The 26,740-nt window shown below is 42.8% G+C and overlaps 1 protein-coding gene across 6 annotated transcripts in view; it reads right to left on the bottom strand.

Moving 5' to 3' along the window:
• LOC144604751 (cadherin-6-like) overlaps positions 1–26,740 on the bottom strand; it is a 171,488-nt gene that overhangs the window by 50,709 nt on the left and 94,039 nt on the right. For all 6 annotated transcript variants that reach the window (XM_078419385.1, XM_078419428.1, XM_078419418.1 and 3 more), the window contains 3 exons: positions 20,314–20,481; positions 19,037–19,224; positions 18,688–18,941 (listed from right to left, as the gene is read on the bottom strand). In XM_078419385.1, coding sequence (XP_078275511.1) covers positions 18,688–18,941; positions 19,037–19,224; positions 20,314–20,481 — 610 coding nt within the window. The remainder of the gene's footprint in view (positions 1–18,687; positions 18,942–19,036; positions 19,225–20,313; positions 20,482–26,740) is intronic.

The following is a 26,740-nucleotide window of genomic DNA, read 5'->3' as shown; positions in this document are numbered from 1 at the left end:
CTCGAAGGGCTAGTGGAATCAAGGGATATGGGGAGAAGGCAGGCACAGGTTACTGATTGTGGATGATCAGCCATGATCACAATGAATGGCGGTGCTGGCTCAAAGGGCCAAATGGCCTCCTCCTGCACCTATTTTCTATGTTGCTAATGTAAGTCACGTAGGGCCACCTTTGTTTCAGGCAATATAATCCTCATTTGTGAAATATTTCTTACTAATTTAATCCATAAAGTCCAGATATCGTTATGGCAAATTTACATTGTACCCCTCCCAGGCCAATATATTGTTTGAGAATTGTAGTGCCCTGAATTGCTCACAGTTCTCCAGATGTGGTTTAAGCAGGGCTCTGCACAGCTGTAATGCAACCTCTGCCCTTTTGTACATAAGTCGTGTGGCTATAAAGATGACTATTCTTTAAATTCACAAGACATTGCTAGAGATATCAACCATGTTAACCAATATCTACAAAGAAAGAAACGTAACTCTGCAGATTGATAATCTTTCATTAGAAATCTATCACAGAGTTCAAATGTAAACTTATCAACCTTAAACGTTAATTCCATAGAATCAACTAGACCATCAATGAACAGCGCATTTTAATGGTGGTTTGTGTAGGTGTGTGGGATGCACACTCTGGTAATAGAGGTTTGCCTGTCTTGTCTCTTCCAACCAGGACATCGGTCTGTTTCAAGTACCAAGTTGTATTTCAACTGATTTGTGGTTAGGAACCTGGCAGGTCTATTCAAGGTTGCTCTTTGTTCTGAATGAAGATGGTGTGAGAGAGACACACAAGAGCTTCATCTGCAGAAACCTGCCACCTGCCATCACATCTCCCTGTCCCTGAAGACTGGTGCATTAGTTTAATATACATTTTTAAAACAAATTATAACTCCTTAACTAAGTATATTGGCCAAGAATACATAGATAAGGTAGATGATGGCAATTTTTAGCCATTTTAGAGTTGTCTGCACAAACGTGCTTTTCCAGAATGAAATTGATAAACTAATGAACGTTAAACTAGGCAACCCTTTCAGCCCTTTACTCTCTAAATTCTGATTAATTATTTGTAGCAAACGTTCCTTTAAGCACCAAAGCCAAATGCCCATTGCTGTGAAACTGGCTCAGAGTGCTTGCTGAGTGTGCAACAAGGCTGAATTAACGTCAATAGAGATATAATCACAGAGACAAGAAGGTTTCAGCTTCATCTTTGCATCTGCCAATTCAGCTGTCTCCCAAGATCAAGCTCAGCGCCTCTTCTCCGGCAGTGTTCTCCACTGGTGTCATCAGCACTCAATGTTTAAACATTATTTAAAAGGATCAGCAGGAAGATATGAACTGAGGAGATGCAAAGTTATGCAGCTGCTTAATTTTCCAAAACTCGAGCTCTCGGCTGCTCAGTTTCTTTGTGTTTCAATCTCTATGCTTTTAAAATTATTACTGTGCATGATTATACACATTCCAATCATGTCCTTTGGCTTTTATGGGTTGAGGCTTCCTTGCCTGTAATTATGGAGTTATTGACAAACCTAGGATAAATAGATTTCCACTTCAATAATGATTGAGGAATGTTGCACAAGTACATTTGGAATTATAGAAATTTACAGCATAGTAAAGTATATTCAACCCTGGACCATCCAGAGCTATCCATGCTGAACCTATTTTCCATTTTTGGGACATAGGTTTGTAGGTTAAGGCATATCAAGCACACGTCTAATCACTTGTTTATGTCTGAAAGGTTTATACCTTAAATTCCAATGTCTACCTCTCCAAGTGTGCATTTGAAATTCCCCTCAACTTCCACGAATCTATCGGTCAACTTTTAATCCATGCCGCTGGTTACAAAAATTAGAGAGCATGTAAACAGAGCTCCCATGGCTATTAACAAGTTGTAAGGTAAATATATCCATCCTGTTGTCTCTGCCAAAACTCCTCATCATTTGACTTTGCTTTAGAGATACAGCGCGGAAACAGGCCCTTCAGCTCAGCGGGTCTGCGCCAACCAGCAATCACCTCGTACAACTGGTACGTCATGTGGGAGGAAACCGGAGCACCCAAAGAGAACCCATGCAGTCACAGGGAGAACGTACGCACTCCATACAGACAGCATCCATAGTCAGATCAAAACTGGGTCTCTGTCATTGAAGGGCAGCAGCTTTACCGCTGCACCACTGTACCACCCGACACCATTTGTTTATCACGAATGCCTTTTGCTTTCTCTGTTCCATGGAAATCAACACCAATCAACTATTCATTATTTTCTCATTGCTGAAGCTCTCCAATCCTGATAACATCCTTGTCCATCTTGGTTTCACGTCAAGGGTTAATCTATCCTTCTCATGACCAGAACTACTCAAACCACTCTCCGGCTGGAGCATAGTTCGAACAGCCTTTCTTTTGTATTCTAGCACAATCACCTTGCTCTCATATTGCATGTCCCCCTAATAAGTAAAGTGAACCCAATACCTTGAGTCCTTGTGCAAGACCTGTACTTACATGCACTGCTCCCATATCTCGCAGAAAGTCTCACTGTCATTTTGGGAAGATTTATACTGTTTCTGAAACCGAGCACAGTGATTTCAGCGCGTGGAAGCGTTGTGGCAGTTGAAGGGCCACTGCTCATGTTGCAGGAACGGGAAGACGAGGTGGCCGACAATAGCTGGGTGTGCGAGCACATCGAGCGCAGCCTACAACAGCTGCCGAGAAGGAACCCACAGCATCACGCTGGGCTAGGCCAACCCCTACCCCATCCATATCCCCATATTCACCCAGTGTCATCTGGTAAATGAGAAAATATGAAATGCATATCTTCTTAGGCCAAGTTCAGACATGATATTTTTAGAGACATGAGACTTGATAGATGCAAAATGGACCGGGGTGTGGGGACTCTTTGCGTACTGTCCCTGAAGAGGGTCGACTTTTATCCACTATAATCACTCCACTCAGTCTGAAGAAGGGTCTCGACCAAAACGTCACCCATTTTTTCTCTCCTGACCCAGCATTTTGTGATACCTTCGATTTGCACTGGCATCCGCAGTTCACCACTTGTTTACTTGTGTGTGATTGTACATGGCATGATTAAACTGGATAGGATGCACAGCAAAGCCTTTCACTGTATCTCGGTATACTTGACAATAATAAACTAAACTGCTAATTGATGCTAATATTCGGAAAGGCTTGATTTTTTAAAGTTGTATTTCTGAATATATATTATTCATGAACATTTTAAAGTATGGAGTAAAAATTATTCAACTCACCATTTTCATGTAAAAAGTTGTTCTTCTAGCTACTTAATGTTAACATTTCATCATTTATGATTCTTGTACAACCTTAAATCACATAGTTCACCAGGTTTTAATACAGATTTCAACTAGTTTGTGTGCAGAGGCAGGAGGGCCAAAACTGTGGCCCTTCATTATAAAGCCTTTGCAGTGTTTGCACCCAGCTGCAATCCATCCTTCAGCACATGGTCCTAGACCTCAGGCCATGTCAGTTTGCAGCACTTGAGAGGAATAGATCAGGTAGATGCACAGAATCTCTTGCCCAGAGTAGGGGAATCGAGGACCAGAGGACATAGGTTCAAGGTGAAGGGGAAAAGATTTAATAGGAATCTGAGGGGTTACTTTTTCACACAAAGGGTGGTGGGTGTATGGAACAAGCTGCCAGAGGAGGTAGTTGAGTCTGGGACTATCCTAATGTTTAGGAAACAGTTAGACAGGTACATGGATAGGACAAGTTTGGGGGATATGGACCAAACGCAGGCAGGTGGGCTAGTGTAGCTGGGACATGTTGGCTGGTGTGGGCAAGTTGGGCAGAATGGCCTGTTTCCACACTGCATCACTCTATGACTCTGACTCTATGACTTGGCTGTAGACAACGCCTCGCTTAAGAAAACAGTGAGTCTCAGACAAACTAGAACGCCTCCTTCTAGCAGCAATTACCATTTGTTTCACTGCGTGTCTCTGGCAACAGTCCTGTGTCATATAGTTGTTTGGGATGTCCCTCATCAAATATCTTAATATCTTTTACCAGACCCTATTGTCAAAGCTGCACTGATTCAGCAGAAGGCCAATTATCTCATTTCTAGGACAGCCAGCTTTAGGGCAGCATTCTGAGAGGTCAATTTGCTGATATATATGAGCGAGCTGATGGTAAGGGGCTTCTCCAACACCAACTAAACCAGGTCATGATACTTGTATGAAAGCTATGATTAAGAGTCATCCTGCCAACGTACCTGGACAGTCTGCTTTGGAAACTACCCTACCAGATCCACCATCTCCTTTTCCTGCAGGGCTGTGATGGCATCTAATACAGACCACTTTCTGATGGATTTGTAACAAAGTGTGACCTTCGGGATCCACTGTAGTATACAGGAGAGGAGATGTGGCGTAGTCTAACGAAAAGAAACATTAGCTTTGTTTAGTTTAGAGATACAGTGTGGAAACAGGTCCTTTGGCCAACTGAGTCTGCGCCGACCCGCGATCCCCGCACCCTCACACTATCCTACACACTAGGGACAATTTACAATTTCACCAACCTAATTAACCTACAGACCTATATGCCTTTGGAGTGTGAGAGGAAACTGGTTCACCCGGCAAAAACGCACTCCGATCACGGGCAGAACGTACAAACTCCATACAGACAGCACCCGAAGTCAGGATAGAACCCGGGTCTCTGGCGTTGTAAGGCAGCAACTCTACCGCTGCGCCACCGTGCCGCTATTCTGAGGCAACATGGCAAGACTCATCCATCATTACAAAGGGGACATATACAGGACCGTCTTAACGTATGGGCCTGATGGGCACTTGCCCGGGGGCACACAAGCATAGGGGCCCCATGCTGATCTACGTATGTTAAGTGACTTGCAATAAATAAATACTACTTTAAAAATGTAGGTTCAATAAGTGCTTTTTTCGCAACATTTTCGGTCACTAATGCTTCTCACAGCGATCTGTAAGTGCTTTACGCAACAATGTAGCACCCTGTCCATCGCTAAGTGCTTTTCGGTAAGTGCTTTTCGCCGGCACGACAGGGGGGGGCTGGTAGGCAAAGGGGGGTGGGGAGAGTAACGGTAGGGGCCCCAGTACACTGCTTTGCCCGGGGGCCCATAATGCTGTAAAAACGGCCCTGGACATATAGAATTTCCACATGTAGTGAGACTTGGTGCTTGCATTATCAAAGTCGACACAGAGCTCCACGCATTCACACATAATGGTGACCAGCAAGCAGACGTAGGGCCAAACAGGGTACATTTTCCACTTTTTCTGGAGCCATATACATTGTTGTTCTGTAAACCTGCTCATGTTTGAGCTTTACTTGAAGTGAACAAGTTCTCGGTTGATTATTGTTGTGAAGTTTGTGCTACACTTGTATTAGGTGCTGCAATACCAATTTGTTGCACCAAGTGACGAGATGTTTTACCATGATCAATGGTGAGAGCTATAGGTCTTGATTTCAATGATTTGGCTTATTTGATCTCCTTCGAGTGCATCTACTCCATTCTTGCCGTTAGTAACTTGGTCAAGTTCCCTTTACTGTAAAGTTGATCGGGCAAGCAGGCTGGATGATTTAGTTCTCCCATGACCATTACATTTTCTGGAAAAACCTGAGTGATCTGAAAGTGAACATTTGACCTTGTTGTTCTGCTATTGTTGACCCCTTAGTTTTTGATTGCAACCAAGTAGGCTGACTCTTGGGATCCTGCAATGGCAACAAGAAATGTATTCTCTCCTCCAAAAGGATCCTAGGTCCCCACTTCTGATACATACAGTAGCACCTTCTGCAGCCTGATTCCCATCAATGAAAGCAGAGTGGGCAGGCAATGTGTGATAGACCCACCATCTAAAATCTTCTGCAGCCCAATTTTCAGGTTTACCATGACCCATCACAAATGCTTAGGCAACTCCACCCCTCGAGGCTGATCTGTTGTTTATTTCCACCTTGACTGATTGCTCCCCTCCCTTATTCCAGCAACCGGGCTTTGCTCTTTTTCTCATGGAATCCAGACATACCAGAGCTCCATGGGCTGCAGTTTTGTAACAGCACCGTGCTTTGAAGGCATAGGTTCCAGATGTCTAGCAACCTTTGGGGGACAAAATACTTCCTTACGACACAGTGAAATGACTGTGCTCTGCACTGGAGATCACAAATCATATTCTGGAATCTACCACCCATAGGAAAAGCTACTCAGGAACTGATGTATTGACTCACTTTATCATTTTACAGTTGACATTTAAGTAACTTCTCAAGCCTCGAAGCAATTTATGAAAATGGTCCTCAAAGTTACCCAGGGTAATAAAACCCAGCAGTAAAAAAGGAATTCTTAAAGGAATAGAAACTTACTTACAATAAAAGAATAATAATAAGAACGGTGGCGCAGTGGTAGAGTTGCTGCCTTACAGCGCCAGAGAACTGGGTTCGATCCTGATTACGGGTGCTGTCTGTACGGAGTTTGTACATTCTCACTGTGACTACACGGGGTTTCTCCGGGTGCTCTGGTTTCCTCCCACACTCCAACGATGTACTAGTTGTAGGTTGTATAAGAAAATAACTGCAGATGCTGGTACAAATCGAAGGTATTTATTCACAAAATGCTGGAGTAACTCAGCAGGCCAGGCAGCATCTCAGGAGAGAAGGAATGGGTGACGTTTCGGGTCGAGACCCTTCTCCAGACTGATCTCAGGGTTGCGGGACAAAGGAAGGATATAGGTGGAGGCAGGAAGATAGAGGGAGATCTGGGAAGGAGGAGGGGAGGAGAGGGACAGAGGAACTATCTAAAGTTGGAGAAGTCGATGTTCATACCACTGGGCTAGTTGTAGGTTAATTGGCTTCGGTAAAAATTGCAAATTGACCCTAATGTGTTGGTTAGTGTATGTTCGATTGACCCTAATGTGTTGGTGATTGATGGTCGGCGCAGACTCGCTGAGTCGAAGGGCCTGTTTCTGCGATATGTCCCTAAACTAAACGCTAAACACAGAATACAGCTGTTGTCAGGGATTATGGAGGTGGGTCACCACACAGTTGCTAAAGTAAAGTAAATGATGAGGTGTCTTGGAAGAGACAACCGGTTTCCTCCCACATTCCAAAGACAGGTCTGCAGGTTAAGTGAGTTGGTAAAAATGTGAAATTGTCCCCAGTGTGTAGGATAGTGCAAGTGTACAGAGTGATTGGTGGTCGGTGCGGACTCGTTAGGCCGAAGGGACTATTTCCATGCTGTATCTCTAAACTTAAATGCTAAACACAGAATATAGCTGTTGTCAGGGCAGGTAAATTATGGAGATGGGTCACACACAGACAGTTGTTATTATATTGCAGGTTTTGAAATAATTTCTACACCTAGCAATCAAAAATCAGAGATAACAGAAAAAGTTGCTAAAATATTAGCAGTCTGTTCTGATGAAAGTTTACCAAACTAAACTCTCCAAAGATTGTTTGATCTGCTGACTGCTTCCAGCATTATCTGTTTTAATTTCATTATCTTCTGACAGCATTTTTACCAGAAGGCCATGACATTTGTTTTTACAGCAGCCCTGCACAAGCCTTAATGGGTGAGTGTGAAGGGGATTAAATCAGGAATGCCAGGGAGATCAGTTGGCATCACAGTCTGTCAGCGCTTGCCATATGGTGGAAGCTGCATTTGCAGGTGATTGTGACCTATGAAGCAATTAGCGAGGGTAACAGTCTCTGCAGGCGAATGGCAGCTTGGAGATTTCTGCCATCTGCTAGCAGGGCAACTACAAACACACACTACATCTAACAACTACATAAACCAGTGCTCATCCCGGGCACTGGTCGCTATATCCTAACTCGCATTAAACCCTTGCCATTGATGAACAATGTTTCCCGCTCCAACAGCATCTCAACTTTAAAAAAAATTCTGCTTCGTTTTTGAGTCTCTTCATACCCTCGGTCCTCCCTATCTATGCAAACACCTCCAGATTTTACAAACTTCTGAGATCTCTGCACTCCTCTAACTCTTAATCAACTCAGAATTTAATCACTCCACCATTTGTGTCCAAATCAAATGCCACATCTTCACTGCCCAGGTTTCTAAGCTCTGACGTTCCCTGAAACCTCTTCACCTTGCTTCGTGTTCTTCCTTCTTTAGGGCACTTCTCAAAATCTTTTTCTTTGAGCAAGCTTCTGCCCCAATTTCTCTTTCTGAGGATTGGTGTCAGAAATCCATTGACACCGTTAAGCATTTTGGATGCCTTGCAGCTACAGGAATGCAAATGATTGCAGTTTCATAGGCATGGCAATAGTAACAGACCTTCTCTATGCCAGTACCCATGTTCCACACAAGCTTCAAGTCACTTTAATTGCCCTTTCACTTTGACCCTATATCTCATAATCATAGGGAAGGTTATTGATGATTAAGACCATCTCCTTCTTCAACCACATCTTATTTCACCCAGAATGATGATCTATCCAGAGTCCCGGGTTCGATCTTGACTATGGGTAGTGTCTGCATGGAGTTTGTGCGTTCTCCCTGGGACCATGTGGGTTTTCTCTGCATACTCTAGTTTCCTCCCACACCCCTAAGACGTACAGATTGTAGGTTAATTGGCATCAGAACATTGTAAATTCTCCCTAATGTTTAGGATAGTGCTAGTATAAGGGGTGATAACTGGCTGGTGCTGACATGGTGGGCCGAAGGGCCTGTTTCCATGCTGTCTCTCTAAAGTCTAAATCCACCAATGAAGTTATAAATGGGATATCCTGCAGAACTTGTTTTAGCAGTTTCTCTCCTAAACAGTATTAACATCAGCAGGCTATTTTTAGATTTAGATTTTTAGATTTAGAGATACAGCGCAGAAACAGGCCCTTCGGCCCACCGGGTCCGCGTCGCCCAGCGATCCCCGCACACTAACACTATCCTACACCCACTAGGGACAATTTTTACATTTGCCCAGCCAATTAACCTACATACCTGCACGTCTTTGGAGTGTGGGAGGAAACCGAAGATCTCGGAGAAAACCCACTCAGGTCACGGGGAGAACGTACAAACTCCGTATAGATGGCGCCCATAGTCAGGATCGAACCTGAGTCTCCGGCGCTGCATTCGCTGTAAGGCAGCAACTACCGCTGCGCCACCGTGCCGCCATTGCTGCCCCGTGGTAAGCATTAGAAGTTTGGGAAAAATAACGTGCCATTTACATGGTCTCATAAAATGGGTATTGTGCCATTCACAAGTTGACTGCGGTGGTATCACTTCACCACGGTTAAGCTGAAAGCAACTCGCTAGGATGCTTCTGGTCTCACCAAGGTTGAAGTAAATATCACTGCTGCACAAGTTAGGGAGAGCACCTGGCTGGAGATAATAACAGAAGACATCCAGTTACTTGGAACACACTCACAACGTTTGAAGTAAACCTCTAGATTATTTCTCTTTGTTCCAACCATTATTCTCCCCGCCTTCTCCGCTGCTTCGATAAACATATTTCTCGCTTTTCTCAGTTCTGATGAAGGGATGATAACCTGAAACATTAACTGTTTCTCCGCAGAGATTCTCTAGACCTTCTGGGTATCCCCAGCATGTCCCATTATTACTCAAGATAACTTGACAAGTGAGGGATGCCCAATGTCATAGTTCCATCATTGTCTCCGAGATCATCCTTATCTGCTGCATTCATCGCTACTTTGCAATTTACAAGTTGCCTAACGAGGAAGAGAATGTCAGTCCCAACTATGATCAGAGCAAGATATCGACAATTTCAAAAGGATTTCACTGCAGAAGTGTCCATGCAGCCAAACCAAATACGATCAAGAAAAATTCAACCAAAGTTTAATGCTCATTCCAAATCCCAAGAGCTGCAAACCAATGTCCTCTGTTTGATGTGATATTGACCATCTTTGTCCTTTGAACTTTGATAAAAAACAGAAAGTAGTGGAAATACTCAGCAGGTTTGAGTTCTGATGGAGGGACATTTGACCTGAAATATTAACCCTGTTTGTCTTTCCACCGATGCAACTTCACCAGACAAGTATTCCTCGCATTGTTTTGTTTTGATTTCATAATTCCAGCTCTCCAGTTTTAAATTTCCTTTCGATTTTGATATTGTATTCTGTACCAGCTGAAAACAAATCTCTATCCAAAGATCATGTGAAATGAAACCAACAGCTTATTTTCTGTTGAAACCGCACTGTCCTGAAATGTTTTCTCTCTGCACAGATGCTGCCTGACCTGTTGCCGATGAACCAATTTTCAGTTCTTATCGCCTATTTTGTGCCCCGCTCTAATGTTTTGCTGTTTTTGCTTTGTCCCAGTGATACTCATTTGATTGGATTAGTATGTATTATGTTCATCTATTTAACTTTAACTGTTTCCATTGCCTCTCCTGTGATAGATGGCAGGTCCAGCTTACTTCCTGCTCCCTCTACTTCACAAAATGCTGGAGTAACTCAGCAGATCAGGCAGCATCTCAGGAGAGAAGGAATGGGCGACGTTTCGGGTTGAGACCCTTCTTCAGACTGATGTCAGGGGGGCGGGACAAAGGAAGGATATAGGTGGAGACAGGAAGATAGAGGGAGAACTGGGAAGGGGGGGGGAAGAGAAGGACAGAGGAACTATCTATGCTGCCTTTACCATTATTTTCCAAGGGAAGGAGTAGATGTGTCAGTCTCTGCATGTCCGTGAGAGATGGAAATACTTTCACTGGCCCACCTTGGGCCTGGGAATCTCACATGGCGTCTGATCTATAGATCTGTGTGGGGTCTGATTTTTAAAGTGCAGTGAATCCTCTTTCAAAGCTGATTCCTTAGGCTTTCGTTCCAATGCCTTGGGTGCTGCTGCAGCTGAGGTAGTGTTTGCAACAGATGGTGAATATGACGCAGAGCCCTTGGGACTTCTGTTGACATTCTGTGGCTCTTCAGTGTTGTCTGTAACATCGGAAAACAGGAACGTGTGCTCAAAATGCAAAAAAAAACCCCAAATCAACAACTTACATAGTATTTGAGAAGTGTGTGTGTGTGTGTGTGTGTGTGTGTGTGTGTGTGTGTGTGTGTGTGTGTCTGCCCGCCCGTCAGAAGGTCAAAATTAGACCATTCAGCCCATCAAGTCTACTCCGCCATTCAATCAAGTCTGATCTATCTCTCCCTCCCAACCCCATTCTCCTGCCTTCTTCCCAGAACCCCTGACACCTGTCCTGAAGTTTAAAGTCTTCTCTATATTTTCATATCTTTCCTCATTATTGGTTCCTCCTGTCTCTCCATTGTCTGCATCCACCTTTCAGGAAATCCCACAATGAATCACTGCACCATCGGTCACCATGCTTTCAGCGGTCAAAGGCTGCAGTCATTGGAATTTACCCTCATTTCTTTTAAAAGATATCCTCCTTAACCAACCTTTTGGTCATGTTGTTTGCTAATTCTCAACAGTAGAAGTCACGGATTTGGATGGCTGCATTGAATCTGGCTGACAGGTGGCAAGCTTGCTCCTTAGCACAGCCCTCATCACACGCCATTGTCTGTCTCACCCAAAGGTCCTCGTCTCTGTATCACACCATGCAGCCTCAAGTCTACTGGGCTTTATCCAAGCCCCATTTCTTCTTCGGCACCTCTTCATGACTACTGTCCCACAGAGCCTCACTTTGTTTTCTCCAATCTCCCTTTTCTCCCCCCTACACCTTTCACCTCAGTCTTCAACTCAGCTCTGTGGAGGCCCTCTGTCCTCCAAATTGATCATCTTCCCACTTGTCCTAAATAAACTCTGCGGAGGTTTCCAACTGTTTGCAAGCTTTACATCCTGTTTTCACTCGGTGCCATGGCACCATTGAATCACATACAGTCTGGCAATCTCAGCCACTTCTTCAAATCCATCACCACCCTGGAATAAGAGCAAATTCTAATTGCATTGGGATAATGCTGTGGTGAAGAAAAAAGCACAGACTGACCACGCCATTTTTGACATTGTAATAGCAACTGCATTTTAGAATGTCTTAATCTTTTGAACTTTGGATTGTAAAAGACACTAAGTAAATGAAAGTTATGAATGAGAGCCACATACATTCACGTTAGTCACATACGTAAACCTTACAACTTAGTGGTGGGTCTGCAAAATATTGGTTTGTAGTTTCCATTCAAACAGAGTCTATACCTGGAAATGGAATAGAAAACACAGCTGCTAATGAATGCTGTGTGTCTAATTCTTGGGATCGCGGATTAATTTTTATTCGCTTCTTTCTTGATTCTTTCTCTCACTCAAAGCTACAGGCAAATAATTGGCAAAAGGTTTCAGTGTTTATGTCCATGATTTTTGTGTTATTTTACTCCTATTTCACCCTCGTCTTATCAATGGTTTAAGATTCATTAAAGAACACTTTGCCTGTAAAGAATATTTCCCCTCGAGCAATAATCGTTCTATCCTCAAAGCAATGATTTCTGGGTGGTCCCTGATAAGAGTTCAACACACATGCTGCTGTTTCTGAATAATTAACATTAATCGTTCAGGCACTTTCACAGAGTTCAGTTGGTTTCGTAAGGAGAATTCTGTTTTTCCAAGCTCTATTGATTTCCTTCCAGCACAAGTACCATTATATCTAATTGAAAAATTACTTATTTTTCTGGGGTTCCTGGACTTTTCTTCTGTGAAATGGTGGGGATCAATAGGAATATCCTGCATTTCTAATTCAATTATTGAACCTGGAACAACACATCATCTAACATTAACCAGAAGACACAAGGCTGCACTTTGATATTTGGGTGCATCTGGTTTTTCAAGGCTGTGGGTATGATGGGGATCAACAATGAGAATTGGCTGTGGCCTGAATTTCACACGATAACTTTACGAAGGGAGACATGTCATGCATAGGTTAGGTATTTCGCTAGAAAATGGATTTAATTCCAGCTAGGTCTTAATCACTACCTAGATCTGATCAAGGTAACAATAAGAAGATTTTAATATACATCTGTAAGGTCACCTCTGTGTCTTACACCTGAAGGAATAAAGTCTGAGCCTGCCCATCCTTTCCCGACAACTCAGTTCCTCGAGCCCTGACAACATTCTGGTAAATCTTCTTTGCACCCTTTCCAGCTTAATAATAAATTTCCTACAGCAGGGTGACCAAAACTGTACAAAATAGAAACATAGTAACATAGAAAATAGGTGCAGGAGTACGCCATTCGGCCCTTCGAGCTAGCACCGCCATTCAATGTGATCATGGTTGATCATTCTAAATCAGTAACCTGTTCCTGCTTTCTCCCCATACCCCTTGATTCCATTAACCCTAAGAGTTATATCTAACTCAAGTGTGGCTTGACAACATATTGTGATAAGAACATCTTAATACAACTGTGATAATAACATCTTAACTTCCATACTCAATCCCCTGACTAATGAAGGCCAGCATGCAATAAACTTCTTCACCACCGTCTACCTTGAGGCCACATTCAGAAAACTATCTACTTGTACTCTAAAGTCAGACACAAAATGCTGGAGTAACTCAGCGCGACAGGCAGCATCTCTGAATAGAAAGAATGGGTGACATTTTGTGTTGAGACTCTTCTTCAGATTGAGGAAGGGTCTCGACCCGAAACATCACCCATTCCTTCTATCCAGAGATGATGCCTGTCCTGCTGAGTTATTCCAGCATTTTGTGCCTACCTTCGGTGTAAACCAGCATCTGCAGTTCCTTCCTACACACATGTACTCCTAAGTCCCTCTGCTCTACAGCACTCAATAGGGGCCTGTCATGCACGGTGAGAGTCCTACTGTGTTTTGACTTCCCAAAATGCAACACCTTGCACTTATCTGAGTTGATCACCATTAACCATTCCTCGGCCCACTGACCTAGCTGATCCAGATCCTGCTGTAATTTTTGATAACTGTCTACGATATCTCCTATTTAGTTTCATCTGCAAACATATTAAACTTATCTTGTACATTCCCCTCCAAATTGTTTAAATAAAAGAACACCAATGAGCACAACACTGACCCCTATGGCACACCACTAGTCACAGGTCTCCAGTTCGAAAAACAACCTTCTACCACCACCCTCTGCTTCCAACCATCAAGCCGATCCTGAATGAAGTTGTTAGTTTGGAAAAGGGGATATTCAGTGAAGCTGGAGGTTCATATTCTGCATTTGGAATCCCCATATCCTATCTATTTCCTGAACCTTTATTGCATAAAATGCAACTTCTTCCAGCAATCTCACAAAACTTGACCTGCCAGCTAAAATTGTGATGAAGGCTGATTTGGTTAACTAATGAGACCATCTCAAAGGGAATGTTTATCTTAGTGGGATCAGCACTTTTGCTCATAGAGTAGGACGAGATGTGTTTGATGTCCCAGCCTGTGCTGTGAAGTGTTGGCACAAGCAGATTAGTGGACCACAGAATGCAGACATCAAATTATTCTGAATACTGAGCAATTGAAACATGGTGTTTTCAGAAGGATTTTATTAACCAGGCACAGAAAACACATAGTGTGGACATTGATTTAAAATGCGGAATTTAATCTGGAAGAATTTCTATTGTACTAACTCAGATTTCAGGTGAGTCAATTATTGCTCAATTTGGAAATCAGAATTACCCCATATTTCAAGTTTATGAGAATCTAGTTATCCAAGTTTTGTTTTATGTGCAAGAAATATGCGCTACAATTTTTTGAAACTAGGTTTAGCCTTATCTTCCTTAATGGGTTAAGCTTTTGGATAGGCACATGGATATGCAGTGAATAAAAGGATATGGATCATGTTGATCATGCAGCCAGTTCAGATTAATTTCTCTTGGCATCATGCTCGGCACAGACATTGTGGGCCGAAGGGTCTGGTCCAGTGCTATACTGTTCTATGTCCTTTAATCCATTCTGAAGATGTACAAATCTCAGTAACATATTTAGTTGACAGGACCAAGTGGTAGTCATGTAATTCCACGCACATCTTGTCCTACCCACTATCACACGGCCACACTATACTGCAGTCTGGCAGAGTAAAGTTTACTATATCTGGCCTTCCCTGGAATCATGCTTGTGAACCACAAAAAGCTGTCACTTCCATGGGTTATAGGGAGGGATTATTTCAGGGTGAATCGGAAGACATTGGGCACTTACACAATTAAGTTCATAAATGTCATGGTGAAGAAAGTAGGACTGCAGTGCAGCTAGTAGAGATGTTGCCTTAAAGGGCAAACAACTTGGGATTAATCCTATATCATCATAGCACTGCTCCACCTAGGAGTAAATATCACCAGCAACTTAGCCTGGACCACTGAATTTGTAGCAATGGCCAAGAAAGCACACCAATGCCTCTACTTCCTTAGAAGACACAGGAAGTTCGGCATGTCCCAAACAACTCTCACCAACATCTACAGAAGCGCCGTAAAAAGCAGTTTATCGGGGTGCAGCATAGCACGGTTTGGGAACAGCTCACAATAGAATTGTTAAAACTACGTGTACTAGAAACAGGGATATTTCACAGCAGTGATACCATCCCTCAATGGGTGGTATAAGAAAATAACTGCAGATGCTGGTACAAATCAAAGGTATTTATTCACAAAATGCTGGAGTAACTCAGCAGGTCAGGCAGCATCTCAGGAGAGAAGGAATGGGTGACGTTTCGGGTCGAGACCCTTCTTCAGACTGATGTCAGGGGGGCGGAACAAAGGAAGGATATAGGTGGAGACAGGAAGACAGTGGGAGATCTGGGAAGTGGGAGGTGAAGAGAGGGACAGAGGAACTATCTAAAGTTGGAGAAGTTAATGTTCATACCACTGGGCTGCAAGCTGCCCAGGCGAAATATGAGGTGCTGTTCCTCCAATTTCCGGGGTGAAAATAAAGTCATTTGTGATTGGCTTTCATGAAGCACAGCCATTTCCTGGTAGTAGAAAAATGTGTCCCCATCACTGGTGTTAAACATGCAATTACGTAATGGCAGCGCTTTTTACCGAGCTTCACAAATTTTGACTCATTGAGCCAAGTCAGTGTTGTCTGCTTGCCAACAATTCTGCTGGGAACCACATGAGGTTAGGCATTCAAGGCTCAGCTTACTTTGAGCTCCTGTGCTTGCTCAGCCAAAAGCAAAAGGGCCAGATGACCTAGAGACCTGCTGCCAGCACAGCCTTTCTCCTGCTCCGTGCCTGGAATTGGAGCCGAGGTACTGATAAGCTGGCGAGGGAAGCTGGACGATTCTGCCCTCCCAGCTTTATGTCTGGTGTTTGGACTACAACTCTGTTCAAATAAATGGGGTCACTCATCCTGCAGGGAAGTAAGTATAGGTTAAGTGAATTATTTGCACATTTTTAATTATGTTTAATTTAGATTAGTTTAGTTTAGTTTATTACCACGTGCACAGAGGTACAGTGAAAAGCTTTTGTTCCGTGCTAACCAGTGAGTGAGAAAACTGTGCACCACTACAATCGAATCATCCACAGCATACAAATACATGATAAAGGGGTCAGGGATTATGGGGAGAAGGCAGGAGAATGGGGTGAGGAGGGATAGATAGATCTGCTATGATTGAATGGCGGAGCATACATGATGGGCCAAACGGCCTAATACTGCTAATATTACATGCTCTTAAGGGAATAATATTTAGTGTAAGATAACGTTCTGTAAAGTCTGATTAAAGATAGTCTGAGAGTCACCAATGAGGTAGATAGTAGTTCAGGACTGTTCCCTAATTGAGTGTATTTTCTCAAGTTTTCAATTTTTAAAGCATTTTTTAAAAAATCTGTGAATTCATTTGAAGGTTATTATAAGAATCTACTTGAAGGTACATGAGTAGGAAGGGTTTAGAGGGATGCTAGACCAAGTGGACCCAAACCTCTCCTGCATTGGTGCAGCACCCTCTTCTCCCCCACTCCTCCCTCTCCCCCCTCCCCCTCACTCCCCTCTCCCCCCTCCCTCCCTCCCTCCCCCCTCTCACTTCCCCTCCTTCCCCCCCGCCCCTCCCCCTCTCTCCCTCCTCTCCCCTTCTCCCCTCTGCCCCTCCGCCTCTCCCCCCTCTCTCCAGACCCCGGACTCGGCCTCCACCTCCACCCGGCCTCACCACCGCTGCTGCCGCCTTTCCCCTTGGCCCACCTCAGGCTCGCGGTTACCCGGTCACGTCCAGGCCCAGGCACCGGCTGCTTCCCCCGGCACCAGGCCTGGCTCTCCCACCGCTTCGGAGTCAGCAAACTCGCCCCTAAGAGACAAGTGGCCGAGCCCTGCTCCTACCCGAGACCAACGGGCCCCAACTGCGCAGACACGGACGCGTTTGTTCTGCACATGCGCGGATGTGGCGGCCATCTTACGTAAGTACCAGATCAACAGAGCCCCAACTGCGCATGCGCAGTTTTTTTAACTTTAAAATGTGAATAACTTTAAATATATAACACCGATTTCAATGAAACTTCTGCCATAGGACCACGGGACGACGGTAAGTAAGGTGGGCCTAGAATTGTCATGCTATCGTGTACCGTTTTGGCTGTAGTTCAGGAACAAGCGAACAATCAATAGTTTTAGTATATAGATGGGCCAATTGCAGACAAATTGGACCAGTTTAGAAGGGATATGTGGTCAACATGGACGAAACAGGCCAAAGGACATGTTTCTGTATTGTATGACTCCAATAGTTTTAGGATGTCCCTGGCCATCGCACTTCAAAAGCCTTTGTCAGCAAAAGGCTGAGATCAACTCAGAGCCTGCTCCACCTTAGGGGTTGCCTCTTAGCTAGTTCACATTCACAAAAAGCAAGTGAAGCTAAACACCAAGGGCAGGTAAGGGCAGCAGGCTGGGTCTAGCATGACCTTGCTCACTCAATAGAACAGTGTTAGAAACAGAGCACAATATGTGACTGCTGCCATTGTGCACCAGCGCTTCTAAAAGAGGATGATTTTATGGGAGAATTATATGTTTTAAAATCTGCTTTGAACATGCATTTAGACAATAGACAATAGGTGCAGGAGTAGGCCATTCGGCCCTTCGAGCCAGCACTGCCATTCAATGTGATCATGGCTGATCATTCTCAATTAGTACCCCGTTCCTGCCTTCTCCTCATAACCCCTGACTCCGCTATCCTTAAGAGCTCTATCTAGCTCTCTCTTGAAAGTATTCAGAGAATTGGCCTCCACTGCCTTCCGAGGCAGAGAATTCCACAGATTTACAACTCTCTGACTGAAAAAGTTTTTCCTCATCTCCATTCTAAATGGCCTACCCCTTATTCTTAAACTGTGGCCCCTGGTTCTGGACTCCCCCAACATTGGGAACATGTTTCCTGCCTCTAATGTGCCCAATCCCTTAATAATCTTATATGTTTCAATAAGATCCCCTCTCATCCTTCTGAATTCCAGTGTATATAAGCCTAGTCACTCCAGTCTTTCAACATACGAGAGTTCCGCCATTCCGGTAATTAACCTAGTGAACCTACGTTGCACGCCCTCAATAGCAAGAATATCTTTCCTCAAATTTGGAGACCAAAACTGCACACAGTACTCCAGGTGCGGTCTCACCAGGGCCCTGTACAACTGGAAAAGGACCTCTTTGCTCCTATACTCCTATTTATGTAGATTGATGGCTAGAATCCAGAGACACAACTGATAATCACAAGAAAAAGGCTACAATGCAAAAAAAAAAAGAAATTCACAACTTTCTGAAGAATCAGAATCAGTAAGGCACTTGCAGTAATCTCAGTGCTAACAAATTAGACACAGGTGTTGGCAAGTGTGATAATATACTATAGCATTGATTGCATGTACTCTAACGGCATTAAAACATACCTGACGAGGTTACGAGATGCATCAGGATCCTGGGCAGTTACTGAGCCAATGACAGTCCCCACATCTGCATCTTCATACACCTCCATGATGTAAAAGGGTCTGCTGAACATTGGTGGCTCATTCACATCCTCAACCGTAATTCTGACGGTGGCTGTGTCTTTGTACGGACCCAGGTAGAGGAATCGAGCGTCAAGGTGACTGTTCTGTGCCTCTACCTTCAAGGTGTAGCTTTTCCTGCTCTCGTAGTCCAACATCTGAGTTCAGAAGAACAAAGCTGATTAATCTGGTGCAAAAACAAAATAAATGGTGAAATAACAACATGAGGTTAAGCTAATGAACACGTCTCCACCTTTCTCACACGAATAACACCTTCTTGGGAAGTCTTGTCTGTGGTGATGTCAAACATATTCATTCCATCACCATCAATTATACGATAATTCACTTCTGCATTCTCCCCGATATCTGCATCAAAAGCTTTAATTCTGCCAACAGCCGCACGTTCCTGGGAAGACTCTTGTACGCTCATTTGGTATATACCTGCAGAGATAAGAAATGTCTTTAGCTGGTGCTATCAGGCTCGTCTGCAATAAGGCTTTACTACATCTTTTACGAGCAAGGGCTTTGCAGGAAATAGTTAACTTACGAGAAAAACTGGATTCACTCAAATATAAATTGTATTGTATTATATTGTATTGCAATTAATTTATTAGCCAAGTATGTAAAAACATACAAGGAATTTGATTTGCCATACAGTCATACCAAAAAAGCAACAAGACACACAACTACATAAAAATTACCATAAACATCCACCACAGCGCACTGTGATGGAAGGCAATAACGTGTTATCTTCTTCCCTCCTTTAAATGCAACTTGATAATACAATTCAATGTACTGATGGAATGAAAAATTACCCTTTTACCTTAGAAACTGAACAAAAAATCTTCAACTCATGTAACTTCCTAGACCCAGTGATAAATATCAACGAGCATGGGAAAAGGCTTTGGAAAAGAAATTTTACTTCTCACCAGGTCTGTAGGATATGTGCATGGAGACCACATTAACTTCATCCCCAGACATGCAAACTCCAGCTGAACTTTGTCTGAAGAGTTTTTTGGTTCTCTTCTGACTGAATTCAGAGTCATATTTAAACATAATTGTTGTTCCTGCAAGTACATCTAGAAAGGTTTTTGTTGAGTTTTGTCTGACACTGCTCACTGATTTTTGTAAAACAGTCTGATCAGAAATGCATTAAATATAATGTGTCTGTTGTGTACTCATTTTTAAAAAGAATTAATGATAATTATTTGATAACTATGTTTCTTTTGTCATAAATTCATTAGGTATACGTACTGAGAAATTTAAATAACTGAAAGAGTACAATCCTTTGTTGGATATAAACAGCTTTGAGAATGGCAAATACCTTAGCTAAAGTTAGCAAAACAAGCTACCAATGCAGAAAATGCTATTTTATTATTTTATTTCAGATTTTTGAACTCATGAACAAACACTAAATCAGTTCATGCTTTAATTCATAAATGTTATGTGCATATGTATATATGAATATATATATATATATATATATATATTACATATACACGCATACACATATCAGTAAATGTTGCTTACTTTGTGGAAATCTCGGAGGATTGTCGTTGACATCAGTTAGTGTGATGTTCACAGATGTTGTCCCTGATAATCCTCCCATCTGTCCTCCCATGTCCTTTCCCTGGATGATCACTTGATACTGTTCTTTTGCTTCTCTGTCCATGTTTGGTAAAGCTGTTCGAATAATACCTAGATAAGTCCACAGAGACAAAAACAAATCAGGCAGAGCATCAGGATATTAATAAAGAAGCATGCATGGACCATATTCTGGCTCGGTCAATCATTGAAGTCTGCCAGCATCTCACTTTGTCTTTGAAACTGCTAAACATTCTTAATTACTTCTTGTGTGAAAAAAAAACTTGGGAGAAACTAATTGTTAGAGCTTTAGTTGTAAATGTGCATGATAGTATAATAACTTACAAAAATAGAAGCAGGAGGAGGGCCCTTGAACCCTCAAATCTGCTCTGCCCTTCAATAATCATGGCGGATCTGTCCCAGGCCTCATTCTCCTTGACTGTACAAAAATCTATCTACTTTCACTTTAAATACTCCACTGATCTATCCCTGAAATCAAACTTGTATGAAACCAAACCATATTGAGGGATGGATGTCAGGCTTGGTAATACCCAAAGATACTAGAGGAGCAGGATAGACCACACGACCCTAAAAACCATAGTATGTCATGGCACCATTTTAGTGGGCAGAAACTTGCAGAAACATTTACAAAGAAAAATAACAAATATCTGTGAATTGATAGATGAGATTATATTCTGCATTTTTATGGTATCATCACACATACTGTTCCCCCAAAACACTGATTACACTGCGAGAGGCATAGCGAACGGTGGGTTTTGCCTACTGATATGGCGGGCATTATGCTCCTTTGCGTACTACACTTCAGTATAGGCGATTTCAATGGAGTGGTTCATCTTGCTCCTCTAGTATCTTTGGGAATAACGGCCTCTTTGTATGATCCTGTTCAGGATATTGTGGTTGATTTCAACATTCCTTGGCCAAGAAGTGGCAAAAAAACCAGCTAAATAACCTATTGCACGTTTATTTTTAATCTGTAATTAATAGTGTAGGCACTAGTGGCAAGGCCAGCACGGACTGTTCTCCTTCTGTAGAGAGCAACATCATGAATTACTCTGGTGAAAACGCAGAAACATTAATATTTCTTTCTGCAAAACATGCTGCCTGTCCTACTGAGTATTTCTGTTCACTTCATTCTGTTTTTCCGTTGTGCACTTATTTGAGACTTCCATGATCTGCTGCAGTTTGCTTTCGGAAAATGATCAGCCCTTTGCCTGGAAATTTTCCCGGCATTCACACCCATGAAAATATTGGCAAAGACTTCTCGATTTTTTCCAGTTAACTTCCCACTTGATGACACTGCCAGTGCCATGAAGCCGACGATTCTTTACCCCCCATTGTCTACTGTAAAACATGGATTTTGATTGTTTGGATGTGATGTCAGAGAGTAGCTGGCACCCTTAAGAGAAGCAATAGCCAGCGTCTTCAAGAGAAGAGAAAAATAAAGTGGAGAGGCAACTCTTCTATACCCCTTTCTCTTCGAATATGATAAGTGTGCAGTGAAAATCAAGACAGAGACAAGGCAGCAGATGCTGGAATCTGGAGCACAAAGCAAACTGCTGGAGGAACTCAACGGGTCAAACAGTATCAGTGGAGCAAAAGGGATGGTTGGCTTATTTGGTAGTAACCCTGTAGCTGTGAAAATTAATTTACTGAAAATCAATCTTCAAATTTTTCATTCCTCGTGCAATCAACTTCTCGAAAATATCTCAATTCAGAAAAAATGCTAGTAGTTTAGCAGTGGAACTTGCTGGCTGGCACTAGCCTAGTTTGTCACGAAGTTTTTGTTCATTCACAGTGTGAAACCATGAATCAGTTATTGGTAACACTTATATGTATTGTATTATAATGTAATCACTAGGCTGTTGCAGGAACGCCAGATCGTTCCATCATAAACAGGCTTCCCTAAGATTCTCAAATGGAACCTGCTCCTGTAGCTTGTTGTTGTTTCCAAAATGGTCACAAGCCTTTTGTCTCCGGTATTCCAGTTGGACGTTTATGTGTTATGCTGCTCACAAACTACAGAAAGCTGAAGCGAAGAGAGATCTGCCAGTCTTCATACAAGAATTACAGGAAGTTAGTGTCTAGGTGAAGCAAGTAATTAAAATGACAAAAAGTCCGTTTTTACTGTAAAGGGGATGGAGATAAAAAGGTAGAGAACAGGCCACTGGCGAGACCACAAACAGAGGAATGCAGAGTTTTCACCACTGTATTTATGGCAGTTCAGAGAATATTCACCAGGTTGATTTTGGGGTTATAGGTGTCTTGAGGTAAAATTGAGGATCATGGTCATATTCATTGGAAGTTAGAAGATGGAGATATGATCTAAATGAAGCATAAGATTCTGTGATAATGTGACAAGGATGTTCCCCCTTGTGGGGAATTTGGAGCTTGTGGATACGGTCAGAGTAAGTGGTCATCTATTTAATACAGAGATGAGAAGGAATTCCTACTGTCATAAGGTAATTAATGTTTTAAAATGTCCACCCCAGAGAACTATGGATACTAAATCTCTGTATATATTTAAGGATGATATGAACAGATGTTTGTTCCATGGGAGGAAGGATGAAGGGTTATGGGACTGGGATAGTGGAACTGTGGCCTATTACAGATTAACAATGATCTTAATGAATGGCAGAAGTAGCTGGAGCAGACAGAAGGCCTAATCCTGCCTTTATTTCTCATCTTCTATTTTTCAGGCTAGTATTACTCTGCTTGATACTAAAGGGTGCACGGTGGCGCAACGGTAGAGTTGTTGTCTTACAACGCTTACAGCTACCCTGACTACGATCCTGACTACGGGTGCAGTCTTTACGGAGTTTGTTCATTCTCCCCGTGATCGCATGGGTTATCTCTGAAATCTTCGGTTTCCTCCCACACTCCAAGACGTACAGGTTTGTAGGTTAATTGGCTTGGTATAAATGTAAAAAAAGGATAGTGTAGGATAGTGTTAATGTGTGGGGATCGCTTTGATGCAAAACTCGGTGGGCCAAAGGGCTTGTTTCCACACTGTATCTCTAAACTAAACTAAACAACATTGATTATATGTGTGTGGCATGATTTTCACTTCTTGTTTTTATTTTCACTGGAGATACTTTGTGTAATGAGCAAACCATACAATTTCTAAATTGTATGGTTTGCTCATTACACAAAGTATCTCTTTTATGCTTGTTTTTGAGCGTCAGCCCGGTCTGATTGCTAAATCAAGTGAAACGCCATCTTCAGCAAATGTTGTCCTCTGTGATAGCTTTGATTTTCTTTTGTTGGATCTTGGATGAATCTAGGATCAAATTAAGTAAGTGGTAATCATGTCCCATTTCTACCGATTCCAATTTGAAACCATTGGATGTTTTGGTTTTGATTAGGTTAATTGAAGATTCTTACATGCCCTTCTGACTTCTTCATACAGCAAATTAACCCTTTTCCCATGCTGACCTTCTGGTCTTTAGCTCCTGCCTCCCAGCTAATTTCAGATCAGAAGTGTCTACTCAGTTTTCTAAATTTTTGCTTGCAGCAACAGGCTGAGCTTGCTATCTTACTGTTGACCCTGGCTTCAGATGGTTGCTGCCAGTTTTTTTACACCAATCTATCGTTTTGAAGGACTGCATGGATGTTGCATAGGCACATTATCTGCAGCGGTAATGAAATGAATTACAAGGGTGATCAGCACAATTTGTTTTTGCAAATTGATGGTGACTGTGGACTTTTTGCGCCTGAGTGTGTCTCAGTGATTCAGTCCTCATCCTCCACTGTTGCAACCTCCTCCACTACTATGGTGAGAAATCACTTGAATTTAAATCTAGATCCACCCTATAATAATCTGAAAAAGAGAAGTTGCATTGCAGAGGGCATGCATTGCTTCTGGGAAGCTTTATTAGTTCATAAGTTCATAGGTTATCAGAGCAGAATTAGGCAATACAGTCCATCAAGTATACTCCACCATTCAATCATGGTTAATCTATCTTTCCCTCTCAATCCCATTCTCCTGCCTTCTCCTCATGCCCTCTAACACCCATACTAATCAAGAATGTATCAATCTTCACCTTAAAAATCAGGTTGGAAATGGACCCCAGGAAAGAGAGTTTGTAGAGTGCCTTCGAGATGGATTCTTAGAACAGCTTGTATTGGAGCCTACCAGGGAGAAGGCAATTCTGGATTTAGTGTTGTGTAATGATCCTGATCTGATAAGGGGACTAGAGGTAAAAGAGCCATTAGGAGGCAGTGATCACAACATGATAAGTTTTACTCTGCAAATGGAAAGGCAGAAGGGAAAATCGGAAGTGTCGGTATTACAGTATAGCAAAGGGGATTACAGAGGCATGAGGCAGGAGCTGGCCAAAATTGACTGGAAGGAGGCCCTAGCAGGGAAGACGGTAGAACAGCAATGGCAGGTATTCCTGGGAATAATGCAGAGGTTGCAGGATCAATTTATCCCAAAGAGGCGGAAAGACTCTAAGGGGAGTAAGAGACACCTGTGGCTGACGAGGGAAGTCAAGGACAGCATAAAAATTAAGGAGAGGAAGTATAACATAGCAAAGAAGAGTGGGAAGACAGAGGATTGGGACTCTTTTAAAGAGCAACAAAAGTTAACTAAAAAGGCAATACGGGGAGAAAAGATGAGGTACGAGGGTAAACTAGCCAATAATATAAAGGAGGATAGCAAAAGTTTTTTTAGGTACGTGAAGAGGAAAAAAATAGTCAAGGCAAATGTGGGTCCCTTGAAGACAGAAGCAGGGGAATTTATTATGGGGAACAAAGAAATGGCAGACGAGTTAAACCGTTACTTTGGATCTGTGTTTACTGAGGAGGATACACACAATCTCCCAAATGTTCTAGGGGCCGGAGAACCTAGGGTGATGGAGGAATTGAAGGAAATCCACATTAGGCAGGAAATGGTTTTGGGTAGACTGACGGGACTGAAGGCTGATAAATCCCCAGGGCCTGATGGTCTGCATCCCAGGGTACTTAAGGAGGTGGCTCTAGAAATAGTGGAAGCATTGGAGATCATTTTTCAATGTTCTATAGATTCAGGATCAGTTCCTGTGGATTGGAGGATAGCAAATGTTATCCCACTTTTTAAGAAAGGAGGGAGAGAGAAAACGGGTAATTATAGACCAGTTAGTCTGACATCAGTGGTGGGGAAGATGCTGGAGTCAATTATAAAAGACGAAATTGCTGAGCATTTGGATAGCAGTAACAAGATCATTCCAAGTCAGCATGGATTTACGAAGGGGAAATCATGCTTGACAAATCTACTGGAATTTTTTGAGGATGTAACTAGGAAAATTGACAGGGGAGAGTCGGTGGATGTGGTGTACCTCGACTTTCAGAAAGCCTTCGACAAGGTCCCACATAGGAGATTAGTGGGCAAAATTAGAGCACATGGTATTGGGGGTAATTGACATGGATAGAAAATTGGTTGACAGACAGAAAGCAAAGAGTGAGGATAAATGGGTCCCTTTCGGAATGGCAGGCAGTGACCAGTGGGGTACCGCAAGGTTCGGTGCTGGGACCTCAGCTATTTATGATATACATTAATGACTTAGATGAAGGGATTAAAAGTACCATTAGCAAATTTGCAGATGATACTCAGCTGGGGGGTAGTGTGAATTGTGAGGAAGATGCAATAAGGCTGCAGGGTGACTTGGACAGGTTGTGTGAGTGGGCGGATACATGGCAGATGCAGTTTAATGTAGATAAGTGTGAATATTCACTTTGGAAGTAAGAATAGAAAGGCAGATTATTATCTGAATGGTGTCAAGTTAGGAAGAGGGGATGTTCAACGAGATCTGGGTGTCCTAGTGCATCAGTCACTGAAAGGAAGCATGCAGGTACAGCAGGCAGTGAAGAAAGCCAATGGAATGTTGGCCTTCGTAACAAGAGGAGTTGAGTATAGGAGCAAACAGGTCCTTCTACAGTTGTACCGGGCCTCGGTGAGACCGCACCTGGAGTACTGTGTGCAGTTTTGGTCTCCAAATTTGAGGAAGGATATTCTAGCTATTGAGGGCGTGCAGCGTAGGTTCACTAGGTTGATTCCCAGAATGGCGGGACTGTCGTATGTTGAAAGGCTGGAGCAATTAGGCTTGTATACACTGGAATTTAGAAGGATGAGGGGGAATCTTATTGAAACATATAAGATAATTAGGGGATTGGACACATTAGAGGCAGGAAACATGTTCCCAATGTTGGGGGAGTCCAGAACAAGGGGCCACAGTTTAAGAATAAGGGGTAGGCCATTTTGAACGGAGATGAGGAAGAACATTTTCAGTCAGAGAGTGGTGAAGGTGTGGAATTCTCTGCCTCAGAAGGCAGTGGAGGCCAGTTCGTTGGATGCTTTCAAGAGAGAGCTGGATAG

This window comes from Rhinoraja longicauda, chromosome 2, assembly GCF_053455715.1.
Source record: "Rhinoraja longicauda isolate Sanriku21f chromosome 2, sRhiLon1.1, whole genome shotgun sequence".
Classification (NCBI taxonomy): domain Eukaryota; kingdom Metazoa; phylum Chordata; class Chondrichthyes; order Rajiformes; family Arhynchobatidae; genus Rhinoraja; species Rhinoraja longicauda.
Note: the sequence above shows the minus strand (reverse complement) of the source record. Positions and strands in the feature narration are given on the sequence as shown.